The sequence below is a fragment of the Mobula hypostoma genome, chromosome 5 (genome assembly GCF_963921235.1).
Source record: "Mobula hypostoma chromosome 5, sMobHyp1.1, whole genome shotgun sequence".
Taxonomy (NCBI): domain Eukaryota; kingdom Metazoa; phylum Chordata; class Chondrichthyes; order Myliobatiformes; family Myliobatidae; genus Mobula; species Mobula hypostoma.
This window is the reverse complement of record NC_086101.1, coordinates 72,893,606-72,908,513: the sequence shown is the minus strand read 5'-3', so window position 1 is coordinate 72,908,513 and position 14,908 is coordinate 72,893,606. Positions and strand designations below refer to the sequence as shown.

General features: G+C 40.3%; 1 protein-coding gene across 6 annotated transcripts in view; it reads right to left on the bottom strand.

Annotated features, from left to right (window-relative positions):
• Positions 1 to 14,908, bottom strand: part of ptpn4a (protein tyrosine phosphatase non-receptor type 4a) — a 231,415-nt gene that overhangs the window by 81,524 nt on the left and 134,983 nt on the right. For all 6 annotated transcript variants that reach the window (XM_063048534.1, XM_063048536.1, XM_063048533.1 and 3 more), the window contains 3 exons: positions 9,625 to 9,745; positions 9,436 to 9,523; positions 7,219 to 7,307 (listed from right to left, as the gene is read on the bottom strand). In XM_063048534.1, the coding sequence (XP_062904604.1) occupies positions 7,219 to 7,307; positions 9,436 to 9,523; positions 9,625 to 9,745 (298 nt within the window). The remainder of the gene's footprint in view (positions 1 to 7,218; positions 7,308 to 9,435; positions 9,524 to 9,624; positions 9,746 to 14,908) is intronic.

The window sequence follows — 14,908 nt, the reverse complement described above, 5'->3', positions numbered from 1 at the left end:
ATCCTACCTATAATGGGCATCTGGAACTGTATGCAATTCTCCAGACACAGACTAGCTAGAGTTTTATAAAGCTGCATTTTATATATATATTTTTTTAAAATGTGATGATGCCTGTGTCACTATTTCAGTCTGAGAATTTACTCATTTCCACTCTGAAGTTTCTATCAATTAATTTATATTTATGCTACCTGGATTTTAAAACCCTGTGATAACATCAATAGAACCTTTCTATTTACTTGCCCTCAGCCCCTCAAATTTTATACACTTCAATTATGTCTCCAGTTCCAAATCAAATACAGTTGGCCCTCCTTATCCGCAAGGGATTGGTTCCGGGACCCCTTGCAGATACCAAAAAACTCAGATGCTCAAGTCCTTTATTCAACCTATCTAAATACTGTGGACCTTAGGACCCAGCAGAACCCCGGACCTTATTTAATCTGTCTCAGTGCGGTGGATATTAGGACCCGGTGGCGGAGCTCTGAATCCGCAGTATTTCTGTTCATGAAAATAATCATGATCATGATTGAAAATAAAGTGGAAATAATAAAGCGATCAGAAAGAAGTGAAACTCCATCGGTCATTGAAAAAGCGTTACGCTACTGTCGGTCAACGATTGGAACAATTTTAAAGGATAAAGTGAGAAAGGCCCTGCCCCGATGAAAGCTACAATTATTACTAAGCAACGCAGTGGTTTAATTATTGGGTTTTGGGGTTTGGGGTTTTTGATCCTCCACATTAACCCGGCATGAATACAGAGTGCGCTCAGAGCAATCTGTCACTGGATCAAACTCAGGAACTTCTGCTCCCGAACCCGGCGCTGAAACATACGTTTCTTAAGTGTTCTATATGCAAAGAAAGATAAAGTATATGCTATATACTAAGACAAACGTTTGACTAACTGAGGCTAAATAATACCAGATGTACCTGTTCCAACTTACTTAGTACGAGACCTTCCGGTTTTTTTTCGATCCCGATCCACGATAACCTACGCACATCCTCCTGTATACTTTAAATCATCTCTAGATTACTTATAATACCTAATACAATGTAAATTCTATGTAAACTAGTTGTTATACTGCATTGTTTAGGGAATAATGACAAGAAAAAAAGTCTGTACATGCTTGAACAACAAGTGCTGGAAGAGCACTTCCGGGTTTTCTCGATTCGCGGTTGGTTGATTCACGCATGCGGAACTCGCGGATAAGGAGGGCCAACTGTAGTCCCAATCTTTCACCTGTTATCAAAATATTTTGGGTCTTGGTAACAGATTCAAAAACTCCTCTGCATCTGCTCCAGTGCAATCACATTGTCCTGTAATGCAGTGACCAGATCTGTATTGGGGGTAAGGTATTGATGTGGATAGAGAATTGGTTAGCAGACAGGAAGCAAAGAGTGGGAATAAACGGGACCTTTTCAGAATGGCAGGCAGTGACTAGTGGGGTACCGCAAGGCTCAGTGCTGGGACCCCAGTTGTTTACAATATATATTAATGACTTGGATGAGGGAATTAAATGCAGCATCTCCAAGTTTGCAGATGACACGAAGCTGGGCGGCAGTGTTAGCTGTGAGGAGGATGCTAAGAGAATGCAGGGTGACTTGGATAGGTTGGGTGAGTGGGCAAATTCATGGCAGATGCAATTTAATGTGGATAAATGTGAAGTTATCCACTTTGGTGGCAAAAACAGGAAAACAGATTATTATCTGAATGGTGGCCGATTAGGAAAAGGGGAGGTGCAACGAGACCTGGGTGTCATTATACACCAGTCATTGAAAGTGGGCATGCTTGTACAGCAGGCGGTGAAAAAGGCGAATGGTATGCTGGCATTTATAGTGAGAGGATTCGAGTACAGGAGCAGGGAGGTACTACTGCAGTTGTACAAGGCCTTGGTGAGACCACACCTGGAGTATTGTGTGCAGTTTTGGTCCCCTAATCTGAGGAAAGACATTCTTGCCATAGAGGGAGTACAAAGAAGGTTCACCAGATTGATTCCTGGGATGGCAGGACTTTCATATGAAGAAAGACTGGATGAACTGGGCTTGTACTCGTTGGAATTTAGAAGATTGAGGGGGGATCTGATTGAAACGTATAAAATTCTAAAGGGATTGGACGGGCTAGATGCAGGAAGATTGTTCCCGATGTTGGGGAAGTCCAGAACGAGGGGTCACAGTTTGAGGATAAAGGGGAAGCCTTTTAGGACCGAGATTAGGAAAAACTTCTTCACACAGAGAGTGGTGAATCTGTGGAATTCTCTGCCACAGGAAACAGTTGAGGCCAGTTCGTTGGCTATATTTAAGAGGGAGTTAGATATGGCCCTTGTGGCTACGGGGATCGGGGGTATGGAGGGAAGGCTGGTGCAGGGTTCTGAGTTGGATGATCAGCCATGATCATAATAAATGGCGGTGCAGGCTCAAAGGGCCGAATGGCCTACTCCTGCACCTATTTTCTATGTTTCTATGTATACAAAAATTAAGTTGTAATCTGACCAGTGTTGTAAATTTCTAGGATAACTTTTCTACCCTTTTAACTCTACACCTGATCTAATGATGAAAAGTACCCGATATGCCTTTTTAACCATCTTATCAACCTGTCTCACTGTCAATGATCTGGAACATAGACTGAATAGTGCCTGTTAAGACAATAAAATAATGAATTACAAATACTTCCATAGAACATAGAAGAGTATAGGTAGTGGTACAGGCAGAGATCTGTTATGCCACAGTCTTAATGCTGTGAACTGCCAATTTCCATTTTCCTAAAGTTAAAAAACAACTATATTTTGGTATCTAACTGGTCTAGCTAATATCTATTGAATATTTTGAGATTAGTCAGTCCACTTAGCCACTGTTCAGCACAAGCCTCTATATAGCTTTGAGTGCTTAACCACGGCACACATTTTACACTTCTTTGAACAGGCCCGTGCTTTGCACAGTCGTATATTCTGTTTAAATACTTCTGCTTAATTTATGCATTGATCTTTCTGTATACTTGACTTTATTTTAAAAATACTGTTTGGATTTTAAAAGTAGCAAGTGACTAACAGATGCTTATTTTCGCAAACAACAGGAATTCTGGAGATGCTGGAAATTCAATCAACACACATAAAAGTTGCTGGTGAACGCAGCAGGCCAGGCAGCATCTCTAGGAAGAGGTGCAGTCGATGTTTCAGGCCGAGACCCTTCATCAGGACTGATGCTTATTTTCATCTTTTCTCCTCTTCACCTCTTCTCAGCCTACTTCTAATGCTTATTCTTCAGTGCCAAAACTATTTCCAATCACGGTTCATTGCCAAAGCCAGCTACTTATTTTGTTTCTGAACCTTCTGTTGGAATTCTCATTAACTTGAGAAAAATCCACATCCTGATCCACTGAATAGCCCTCAATTAAAACTTAATTATTGCTCAAAAAAATTAGTCTTTATCAATCAATATAAACATCCTTAGCTGTAAGCAGACAATGCTGAATTCTAATCAATGCTGGGATCTTACAAAAGGTACAAGAAACTGGTTTCAGGAATGGATAAATACATTCATAACAAAATTTAAACATTCTAAGATACAGGGCGACCTCGGGTATGAATGTCCAGCTCATGGACGTGTCCACATACGAGCGAGCTCCCATATTACTATATTTAAGTCTAACATGCACATGCTCATTCTTACCAACTAGCTTTCTCTCTCTCTCTACTTTAAGTAATTATCCTTCCTTATCAGTTATGTTTTTGATGCTTTTCATTACAACATTATGGAGATATGGTTATATATCTCAAGCATGGAGAGGATGTTTCCTATAGCAGCGGAGTCCGGGACCAGAGGGCACAGCCTCAGAATAGGGGGACATCCTATTAGAACAGAGATGAGGAGGAATTTCTTTAGCCTAAGGTTGATGAATCTGTGGAATTCACTGCCACGAGCAGCTGTTGAGGCCAAGTCGTTGAGTATATTTAAGCAGAGGCTGAAAGGTTCTTGATTAGTAAGGGCGTCTAAGGCAGAATGTGGGTTTAGAGAGAGAGATATTAAGTCAGCCATGATGGAATGCCAGAGTGGGCTTGATGGGCCAAATGGTCAAATTCTGCTCTTATGATTTTACTTATTTTCTGACTTTACGGACAAATCAACTTAGAAACACCTGTAAAAGCTGAACCATTCATTATCCAGGAATGGTCTGTTCTCCTTTCCATCTCTACCATCATGAACCCAAACTACTTCCAGCAAAACATTTTACAAAGTTATGACTACTACCAACACTCAAGGTTCTTCAGATAGAAATTTTAATATCAGAAGTTGGTCTTGCCTGACAGTGGGCCCTATCACATGCCAAACACATCCAATCATGTGATTGGATGCCTACCACATCCAATCCTAACTTTTTTGCTCATCTACATTAATCTCATTTGCACACACCAAGATCATATACACCTTGTGTATTTAATTGGCAAAATGCTCCTTAAACACAGTGACTATATTCAATTCCTCCATCTGCCTTCGAACCGTTGAACAACACAGATACTGACCGCTCATCTTTAACCTGTGCTCTTGTATTTGATACCCCTAACAGGGGAAAAAAAATTGACCACCTACCAATCCATGCTTTACATACTTCTATCTCGCACAATCATATCTCTGTGATAATGTGGCAACCAGAACTGCACACAATACTTCAAAGTGCAGTCTGAACTGTGCTCAGGAAGAATTTAAATTAACTTCACATCTTAAATGAATAACTTGCCATGCAAAGACATAAGCAGCTATTACACTTACATAAACCAGGAGTTCCCAACCCTTTTTACTCCATGGACCAATACCATCAATCAAGGGGTCCGTGGACCTCAGGCTGGGAACCCTTGATATAAACAGTTTCTTAAATTAAGATAGTTTTATCCTGTTGATTTTTTATTTTTTTTTTCCACTTAAGGCAATAATTTAAGACTGATTTTCTTAGTACCGGGCAATAAACAAAATTAGTATTCAGGCACAGCAAGTAAATTGAATACTGGTCATTACTGCAAGGGAGTGTAATATAGACATAGAAAAGATTGGCTTTGTCTCAAAGACTTCCAGGAATAGCAAGAGTATTGCATACAGTTGCACCCTCCTTCGATACGGTTCTATTTAAAAACATAGAAAACCTACAGCACAACACAAGCCCTTCGGTCCACAAAGTTGTGCTGAACATGTCCCTACCTTAGAAATTACTACGCTTACCTAAAGCCCTCTATTTTTCTAAGTTCCATGTACCTATCCAAAAGTCTCTTAAAAGACCCTATCGTATCCGCCTCCACCGCTGTTGCCGGCAGCCCATTCCACGCACTCACCACTCTCTGAGTAAAAAAAAAACTTACCCCTGACATCTCCTCTGTACCTTCTCCCCAGCACCTTAAACCTGTGTCCTCTTGTGACAACCATTTCAGCCCTGGGAAAAAGCCTCTGACTATCCACGTGATCAATGCCTCTCATCATCTTGTACACCTCTATCAGGTCACCTCTCACCCTCCGTCACTCCAAGGAGAAAAAGCCAAGTTCACTCAACCTATTCTCATAAGGCATGCTTCCCAATCCCAATTCCAACTATTTGTGTTAGAAGAACGAAATTAGTTCACAAAATTAAGTCTTGCCAAAATGAACTGAATTTACCAAGATTATTTAAGACTGGACTTATACTCCTTGCAGTTTAGAATAAATACTGATCTGAATGAAATATACAACTCTGAAGTGACTTGACAGGGTTGATGTTGAGATCTTTCCTTTGGAGGAGTCCTGGATGAGAGGGCATTACATTAGGATAAACAGCAGCTGGATGAGATTGGAATGAGGACTAACTTTCTCATTTCTCCTAAGACAATGGTAGCCTCGGCAGATAAAGCTTTGAGAACACTGAGGTGTAGGGGCTAAGGAGGAAAATGAACAAGCAGAACAAATGCCACACTTGCCGCTACACCTCCTCTCTCACTACCATTCAGGGCCTCAAACAATCCTTCCAGATGAGGTGACACTTCACCTGTGAGTCTGTTGGGGTCATTCATTGTATCTGATGCTCCCGGTGTGGCCTCCTGTGAGATCTGATCTAGGTTAGGGGACCGTTTCGCCAAGCACCTATGCTCCGTCCGCCACAAAAAGCAGGATCTCCTGGTGACCACCCATTCCAATTCCGCTTCCCATTCCCATTCCAACATTTCAGTCCATGGCCTCCTCTACTGCCATGAGGCCACATTCAGGTCGGAGGTGCAACACCTTATATTCCGTCTGGGTAGCCTCCTACCTGATGGCATGAACGTCGATTTCCTGAACTTCCTGTAACTGCCCCTCCCCCTCTCACCACCATCATTCCCCATTCCTTTTCCCCCTCTCTCACCTCCCTCTGATGCTCCTCCCCCTTCCCTTTCATCCATGGTCTTCTATCCTATATCAAACTCCCCCTCCTCCAGCCCTTTATCTTTCACCAATCAACTTCCCAACTCTTTGCTTCACCCACTCCCCCTCTCCCAGTTTCACCTATCACCTGCCACCTTGTACTACTTCATCCCCTCCCCCACCTTCTTACTCTAACTTCTCCCCTTCCTTTCCTGTCCTGAAGAAGGGCCTCAGCCCAAAACGTCAACTGTTTATTCTTTTCCTTTGATGCTGCCTGGCCTGCTGAGTTCCTGTGTATATTTCTTTGGATTTTGAACATCTACAGATTTTCCAATGTTTGTGAACCATTATTTCTCATCAAGTTTGAAGTACTATGATTCACTACTCCTCATCCTTGCATTATTTATGATATTCTTCCTACAGAGCTATCAATATGTAGAATGACAAACAGATACGAGAAACAAATGCTATGGAAGTATAAAATGTACAATAGAGAAGACACTATTCTCATCCAAAATGTTATGCTGGCACAAAGCCAATGTATATCTTACTACAATTATATTTATTACATCTTGGGACTGAATCTCAAATGTTTCAAATACTTAAAAAATATTTTTGTGATAAATGACAATATCAAATTTTGGACCGATTCATTTTGGAATTTTTGCAAAATTTTCACGAGTTTATAAGGAAAATCATTTCAAAAACAGAAATTAACTTTAATACACAACTCCTTTAAAGCAGAAATAATACCATAAGGTGCTTAAGACAGGGAAAAAGGAGTCAGCCTAAAGAGGAACGACTTAAAAATTTGGTCAAAAGGCTATTTTTATTAATTCTAAAAGAAGAGTAGGCAGAGACTGTACTTACCATGGAAAGTAGTTAATTCGTACCCTGCTCTTGTAAATAACAATTCCACTTGACAGCACACCAATCATAATTTCTGTGTTACTTTGATCCTAAAAAGGAGATAATTTCGTATCAAACTTTGGGTCTCCAATTGGCATCTAAGGCGAAAGGCATAAATCTACAGACCCAGTCTTCCAGGACTTTACCTCTATGTGAAATATCCTCAATTCCCAGACTTAGAAAAGTCATGAAATTATGAAAATATACTAAAATCCAAATCAAAATTTGAAATGCAACATCCTTCTGATATGAGCCAAATATTAAAATTGCTTATTAGAACATTGCCGCCGTCTGAACTTCCACTATTTTCTTAAGGACTAGATTAATAATGTAAAAGAAGCATTAGACAGCATTTTGGGGAACCTCAGCTGTACGGAACACTGAAGTCAGGGCAAGTAGAAAAGTGAAAGTCTGCCAATGACTAATTTGCAGCCTTTGAGACAAGATTACAATGTCTCTAAATAATCCTCTTGCACAGAGCATCAAATTTTCCATTTTTATATTTGTTTGGTCCAAAATGTGGCAAAGTGCTATGAATATCAAAATTAAGTAACTTTAGTCTGTTGCTATACGTGTATCTGACGACTAAAATTGTTGCTCTAAACCCTTCCCCTATCAATTTACGCTTGCAGAAGCAAGGGCACCAACCATGATTCTTGTAACATAAACCCAAGTACAAGAGATCCAATATCACAAGAGCAACCCCAGATGGGGTTCCATCAGGATGGAATCTCAGTCACTCACATCAGGCATGGAAAGAGGGATTCATTCATTGGATCATATTCATCTCTGAAGAGCCATATTACATTATAAAGCTTATAGCTTCAAATGACTGATGAAAACAAAACAGGATTAAACGTCAGGTGCTTGATAGCAATAGACATCTCATTCAGTCTGTCACTCCATCTTGTTCACACATGATTTCACATTACACATTCATGCATTCCTCATTGAAATTGAACCACTAATGCAGTAAGCATGTCTGACAGTTCGGTAAAAATACACCCGCCAACCAATGGCTTTAGTCAACTTAAACTAAGTTACAACTCTGAATGCCAAGCATGAAACTCATATCTAACTACTCATACAAAAGGTTAAAGATATCTGGTGCATTCTCATCACCAGTACCTCTTTAAAATACAGATTAAAATCTACAATTAATCATTGCTAAATTCACTCTGCAATGACTAGCCTGCTGAGGATTTCCAGCATTTTTTGATTTTATTTTAGATTTCCAACATCTGCAGTTTAAAATGTTTTTGCACTATACAATGCAGATTTGTGGTGAGAAAGAATCCAAAATATAGTTAATTTAACTTCTGATTATTCAGTAAAAAATGTGTAATAGATATAATGCTGGGCACCATCTCAAAGCACCATCATAGAGCACACAGTTAACTTTCATGATTTTGTCAGAGAGCGTTAACAAAGGAGAAATAGGACTTTGAGTCAGTCCCACTGTTAGCCAAGATATTGGCTGATCTTGTACCTCAGTGCCATTTTCCTGTTCCATCACTACGTCCCTTGAAATTAAAAAAAGCAAGCTTTGCCTTGAATATACTCAATGGCATCTTGGACAGCACATTCCAGCGTGATCCCTCATCATGGTTATGAATCACCATCATTCAATTTTGAAACTGACTCATTTATAGATACATTAGCTGTGCAGAAACAACAACCTTAAATTCATAATTCAAGATCACCTCTCAGGTCTTTATGTTCTGCTTCCTTGGAATCAAGTTGGATTATATAATGTTCCATATTGGACAGTGCATGCAAACATTTTCTAACAGAATTACACAACATTTTCTCAGGCTACACTTGCACTTGATTAACACTGGCCGTCCAACAAATTAATTACATGGGAATTTGCTGACTGCAGTAAGCAAATACAATACCAGATGAAAATATATTGCACTAGGCCTAGGCGATTAGCAAATGTGATCGTGATGTCACCCCTTCCCAAATCTCAAGTTTTGTGTGATCTGAAATTAGAAGTATAAAAATCCTTCAAAGAAATGTATGATTTCACTAAGTATACACCTTTTTTGAGCTTGCGAAGTTTAGAAGCGATGCAGAACATAAATTTAATGATCAATTAACACTACTTTGTAGAAACAATGAAGAGCTTCAATTAGCGACATCTAAAGCAACATGAAGTAAAAGATTTAAACTTACCCTTGCAAAGTGCAATTCAACTCCATATAGTTCTAAACTACGGGCTGTGTTTAAATAATTAAATTCAGATTCTGCTGGAGACAGTCCTCTGTTTATAAGGAAAAAATAATTTATACAGAGAAATAAAACACAGTAATATTTTAATCACAACAAAAATTCCAACATAGAATGCACACTGGACCAACTCACTTATGCTGCTGATGTAATTTTGCTATCTCTTTTTCAAAGTCTTGAGGCTGGTTGGCAATAAAAGAATAATCAGCGAGGTAACCGGGCAAGTGCTCGGAATTGTTGTAGTCTCCTAGTTCCGCTTTGAAAGAAAATTAATTGTTATAGTTAGAACCAAAAAACACCTTGCTTTGAAATAAAAATACATGGTATAAACATTTAGATAATGCTCCTTCTCTTTAATTCCTTATTTCTTTTCATAGACACTGGACATTCACATCTTTTCATCATTGAAATTTAGGTTACTTTTTACAGGAGACTAGAATAACCAATTTTTACCCTCATCACTCATGCTAGATGCTTTCTAATAAGGAAGGAACAAGAATGCAGATTACTTCTACTAATGACAGACCATTCCACTGCATCATTCCAATACCAACTTCTTTTAGACTTTTTGACATGTTTAACTGATCTTTTTGCAAATCCTGTGACTAATGAAGACAATCAATTTTTCAGTAAGTCTTAAAGCCTGTGCAGTTGAATAATTCAAGATTTAAGATTGTTTAATGTCATTTCCTGTACATCAGTGTAAAGAATGAAATAATTGTTACTCCAGATCTGATGCAGCACTAAAACAACACAAAAGATAAAGAACACAATAAACATAATCGTAAATAAATTCACAAGATAGCTTATATACGTAGACTGCTTGCAGTTTCCACTGCTGTGCCGCTGATGTAAAGGGGGGGGGGGGGTGAGTGGAGTGTGTTCTCCTGAAGTCAATCACCATCTCCCTCGTCTTGCTGACATTGAGAAAGAGGTTACTTGCCTGGCACCAGGCTTCGAGTTTTTCACCCCGTCTCTGTAGGGCATCATTATTGATGAGCCCTGCCAATCCCATTTTGAAAAATCGGTTCCTGTTTATGTGTTCCTGTTTACCCTAGCTAAACAAAATAAGGAAATTACTTAGGTATTTCTCATTTCCTTTGGAAACAAGCAGCCATCTGTACTCCGGGCAGGACCAGTTCAACAAAATTGGTGTTACCCATTTTCTCATGAGAATCAGGGAGAGCTAACCAATTACAGGAATTGGGTGGGAGGAGTCAGGGGATGGCAGTGGACAGCGGGTTCCTGTTGTTTTTTTTAATTTATATATATATATATATATATCATCATTAGTAAAGTTGCTTATGATTTAGGGCATATTCTGGAGATGCAATATAGCAGATATTAATTTCAACAGCAATCAGCCTTCAGATCTGAATATAGATTGTAGATGGAATTTAAAATGCAGCTCAGAAGAGTATATTGTAGACTAGAAGACACCCAATTGACTGAAGTGTCTGCTTAGGCATGAATGTAATCAACATCCCCATAGCATGAATATGATTCAGAGACCACAGTAATTAACACTGATTTTGCATGCGTTGGTGGGAAAACCCAGGAATTTAAAAACTACATGCAACTCAAAAGCATTGAGGGCTTTGTGACTATAGAAATTATCCTGTTACATTTGATTTTTCACATATAAAAATGGCCTGTAACGTTGGATCAGGGATTCTCTCTCTCTCTCATGACTCCAAAGGCTGTCAGCTCGTGTGTGTCCCAAATAAAGACTTTTATATCTACCTGCTACATCTCTCTGGTGACTTCATTCACAGTTACAACAATGACAACAAAATTGGCTATGTGATGGACACTGAAAATGAATGCCTAAGATTACAATGGGATCAAGATCAGATGGTAATGTGGGAAAAGGAATGGCAAATAAGATTAACTTGCACGAGATCAGTGATGTATTTTGGGAAGTTAAAACTTACAGAGTAAATGACGGACACTGGGGAATGTTGCAAAAGGAGGAGAGCGTGTGGTGGAAGTACGTGGTGATGCAGGTAAACAAGGTGAAAAAGGAGAATAACACAATTGTCTTTGAGACAGGGCACAGTGTACAAGAATTGGGATATCATGTTACAGCTCAACAGGGTATTGGAGAGACTGCACCAGGAGCAGTGTGACAATTCTGCTGCCATTCCTTAGGGAAGATGCAATTAAGCTCAAGATGAGGCAAAAAGATTCACAAGAATGCTCCCTTGACAAGAGCTTTGATTTACCTGGACAGAAGGAAACTGGTGGAAGGGTGGGGGGGGGGGTGGAGAGAGGGACCCCAGGTTTATCAAATCATGTTGGATGACCAGCCACACACTTTCTTAAAAGATATAAAGGGGCCTCAAGGAGCTAGTTTTTCCACCCAGGGGGTAGTGTAGATCTGGAAGGAGCTGCCAGTAGAACTGTTAGAGGTAGATATAATTTCAACTATTAAAAAACATTTTTTGACAGGTTGGTGGATTGTAAAGCTCTTGAGGCTTATGGACTAAATGAGACTAGTACCGAAAAGCACTTTGGTCAGCAAATAAGACTTGGGCCAAAGGCCTGTTTTTATGACTCAATGTCCTAACTCTAACCCAACCACTCAGATTCTATTGGCTGCCTGCCAGCAACCTGCTGCAGGAATGATTTAGTGGTGAATTAACCTGCAAGTCTCCAAGAGGACCACAATCTTGTGGTGGGTTTGGAGGCTTGTGTGCCTCAATGACCTGAAGAGTTACACATCTTGGTGGCTGGAGTCAGGGCCTTGTAGTCTGACTCTTGGTAAGATCACCCATGCCAAACAGGTCAAAGGGTAGAGGCCAGACTAAAAGTGTTTCCGGGGTTTAGGTCAAGGCTAACAACCCTGACTGGTCAAAAAAAATTGTTAATGAAACAGCAATAAAGAACCCTATAACTGTGGTGCCAGAAAGCTTGTGAAACCTGTCGTATTTTCTCTATTACTGCATAAATATGAGTTAAAATGGGATCAGATCTTCATGCAAGTCCTAAAACTAGATAAATTTTTAACACAAAAATATTATACTTGTTCATTTATTGAGAAAATCATCCAATATTACATGTATTTGTTGGAAAAAGTATGTGAACCTCTGGGGTAATGCCTTCTACAAAAGCTATTTGGATTCAGTTATTCCAATCAATGAGTTGAAATTGAAGGTGTGGGTTGCACAGGTGCCCTGCCCTATAAAAATGACATTTAAAGTCAGGTAACTGACAGAGCTTGTGCTTCTCAAGAAAGATCTGTTTATGTGCACGTTGCTTCGGTCAAAATAACTTTCAGAAGGCCTTAGAAGAATTGTAGAGATGCATGAAGCTGGAAAAGGCTGCAAAAGCATTTCTAAAGAACTGAGTGTGCATCAGTCCACAGTAAGATAATTTGTCTACAAATGGAGGAAACTCAGTACCATTGCTACTCTCCCTAGGAGTGGGTATCCTGCAAAGGTCACACGAAGAGCACAACATGCAACGCTGTAGGTGAAAAATAATCCAAGGGTAACAGCAAACAACCTGCAGAAATCTCTAGAACTTGCTAAAGTCTCTGTTCGTGTCCACTATCTAAGAAAAACACTGATCAAGAATGGTGTTCACGGAAGAACACGACCGCGGAAACCACTGCTCTCCAAAAAAAAAACTTTTCTGTGCGTCCCAAGTCTGCAAAAGGCCACCTGGATGTTCTGCAACTTTTCTGGAAACATATTCTGTGGACAGATGACACAAAAGTTGAACTTTCTGACAGAAACACACATTGCTATGTTTGGAAGAAACACCAACACCAAAACCTTACCTCAATTGTGAAGCATGGTGGAAGAACTACCATGGTTTGGGGCTGGTTTGGGGCTGCTTTGTTGCGTCAGGGCCTGGACAGCTTGCAATCATTGAGGGAACAATGTACAGTATCAAAATTGTATCACACTTTACAGGAGAATGGTAGGGTAGCATTCTGTCACCTGAAGCTTAATAGAAGCTCGATAATGCCACAAGACAATGATCCGAAAGACAAGAGTAAATCAACAACAGAATGCTTTAAAAAGGACATTTGTGTTTTGGAATGGCCAAGTCAAATGTCCTGACTTTAATCCTATAGAAATGACATGGAACAATCTGAAGCAAGCAGTTCATGTAAGACATAGACATAGAGTAGTACAGGCCCTTCGGCCCACAATGTTCTGCCGACCCTCAAACCCTGCCTCCCATATAACCTCCCACCTTAAATTCCTCCATATACCTGTCTAGTAGTCTCTTAAACTTCACGAGTGTATCTGCCTCCACCACTGACTCAGGCAGTGCATTCCACGCACCAACCACTCTCTGAGTAAAAAAAAATTTTCCTCTAATATCCCCCTTGAACTTCCCACTGCCATGTCCTCTTGTACTGAGCAGTGGTGCCCTGGGGAAGAGGCACAGGCTATCCACTCTATCTATTCCTCTTATTATCTTGTACACCTCTATCATGTCTCCTCTCATCCTCCTTCTCTCCAAAGAGTAAAGCCCTAGCTCCCTTAATCTCTGATCATAATCCACACTCTCTAAACCAGGCAGCATCCTGGTAAATATCCTCTGTACCCTTTCCAAAGCTTCCACATCCTTCCTATAGTGAGGCGACCAGAAACGGACACAGTACTCCATGTGTGGCCTAACCAGAGTTTTATAGAGCTGCATCAATACCTCGCGACTCTTAAACTCTATCCCTCGACTTATGAAAGCTAACACCCCATAAGCTTTCTTAACTACCCTATCTACCTGTGAGGCAACTTTCAGGGATCTGTGGACATGTATTCCCAGATCCCTCTGCTCCTCCACACTACCAAGTATCCTGCCATTTACTTTGTACTCTGCCTTGGAGTTTGTCCTTCCAAAGTGTACCACCTCACACTTCTCCGGGTTGAACTCCATCTGCCACTTCTCAGCCCACTTCTGCACCCTATCAATGTCTCTCTGCAATCTTCAACAACACCACCAACCTTTGTGTCGTCTGCAAACTTGCCAACCCATCCTTCTACCCCCACATCCAGGTCGTTAATAAAAATCACAAAAAGTAGAGGTCCCAGAACCGATCCTTGTGGGACATCACTAGTCACAACCCTTCAATCTGAATGTACTCCCTCCATCATGACCCTCTGCTTTCTGCAGACAAGCCAATTCTGAATCCACCTGGCCAAACTTCCCTGGATCCCATACCTTCTGGTTTTCTGAATAAGCCTACCGCGTGGAACCTTGTCAAATGCCTTACTAAAATCCATATAGATCACATCCAATAAGGAAGCCCACCAACATCCTAGAGTGAAAGTAGTTTTTTTTTTAAAAAAAAAGGAGGAATGGCCTAAAATTCCTTCAAGCCCATGTGCAAGACTGATCAACAGTTACTGGAAACGTTTGGTTGAAGTTATTGCTGTGCAAGGGAGTCACACTAGTTACTGAA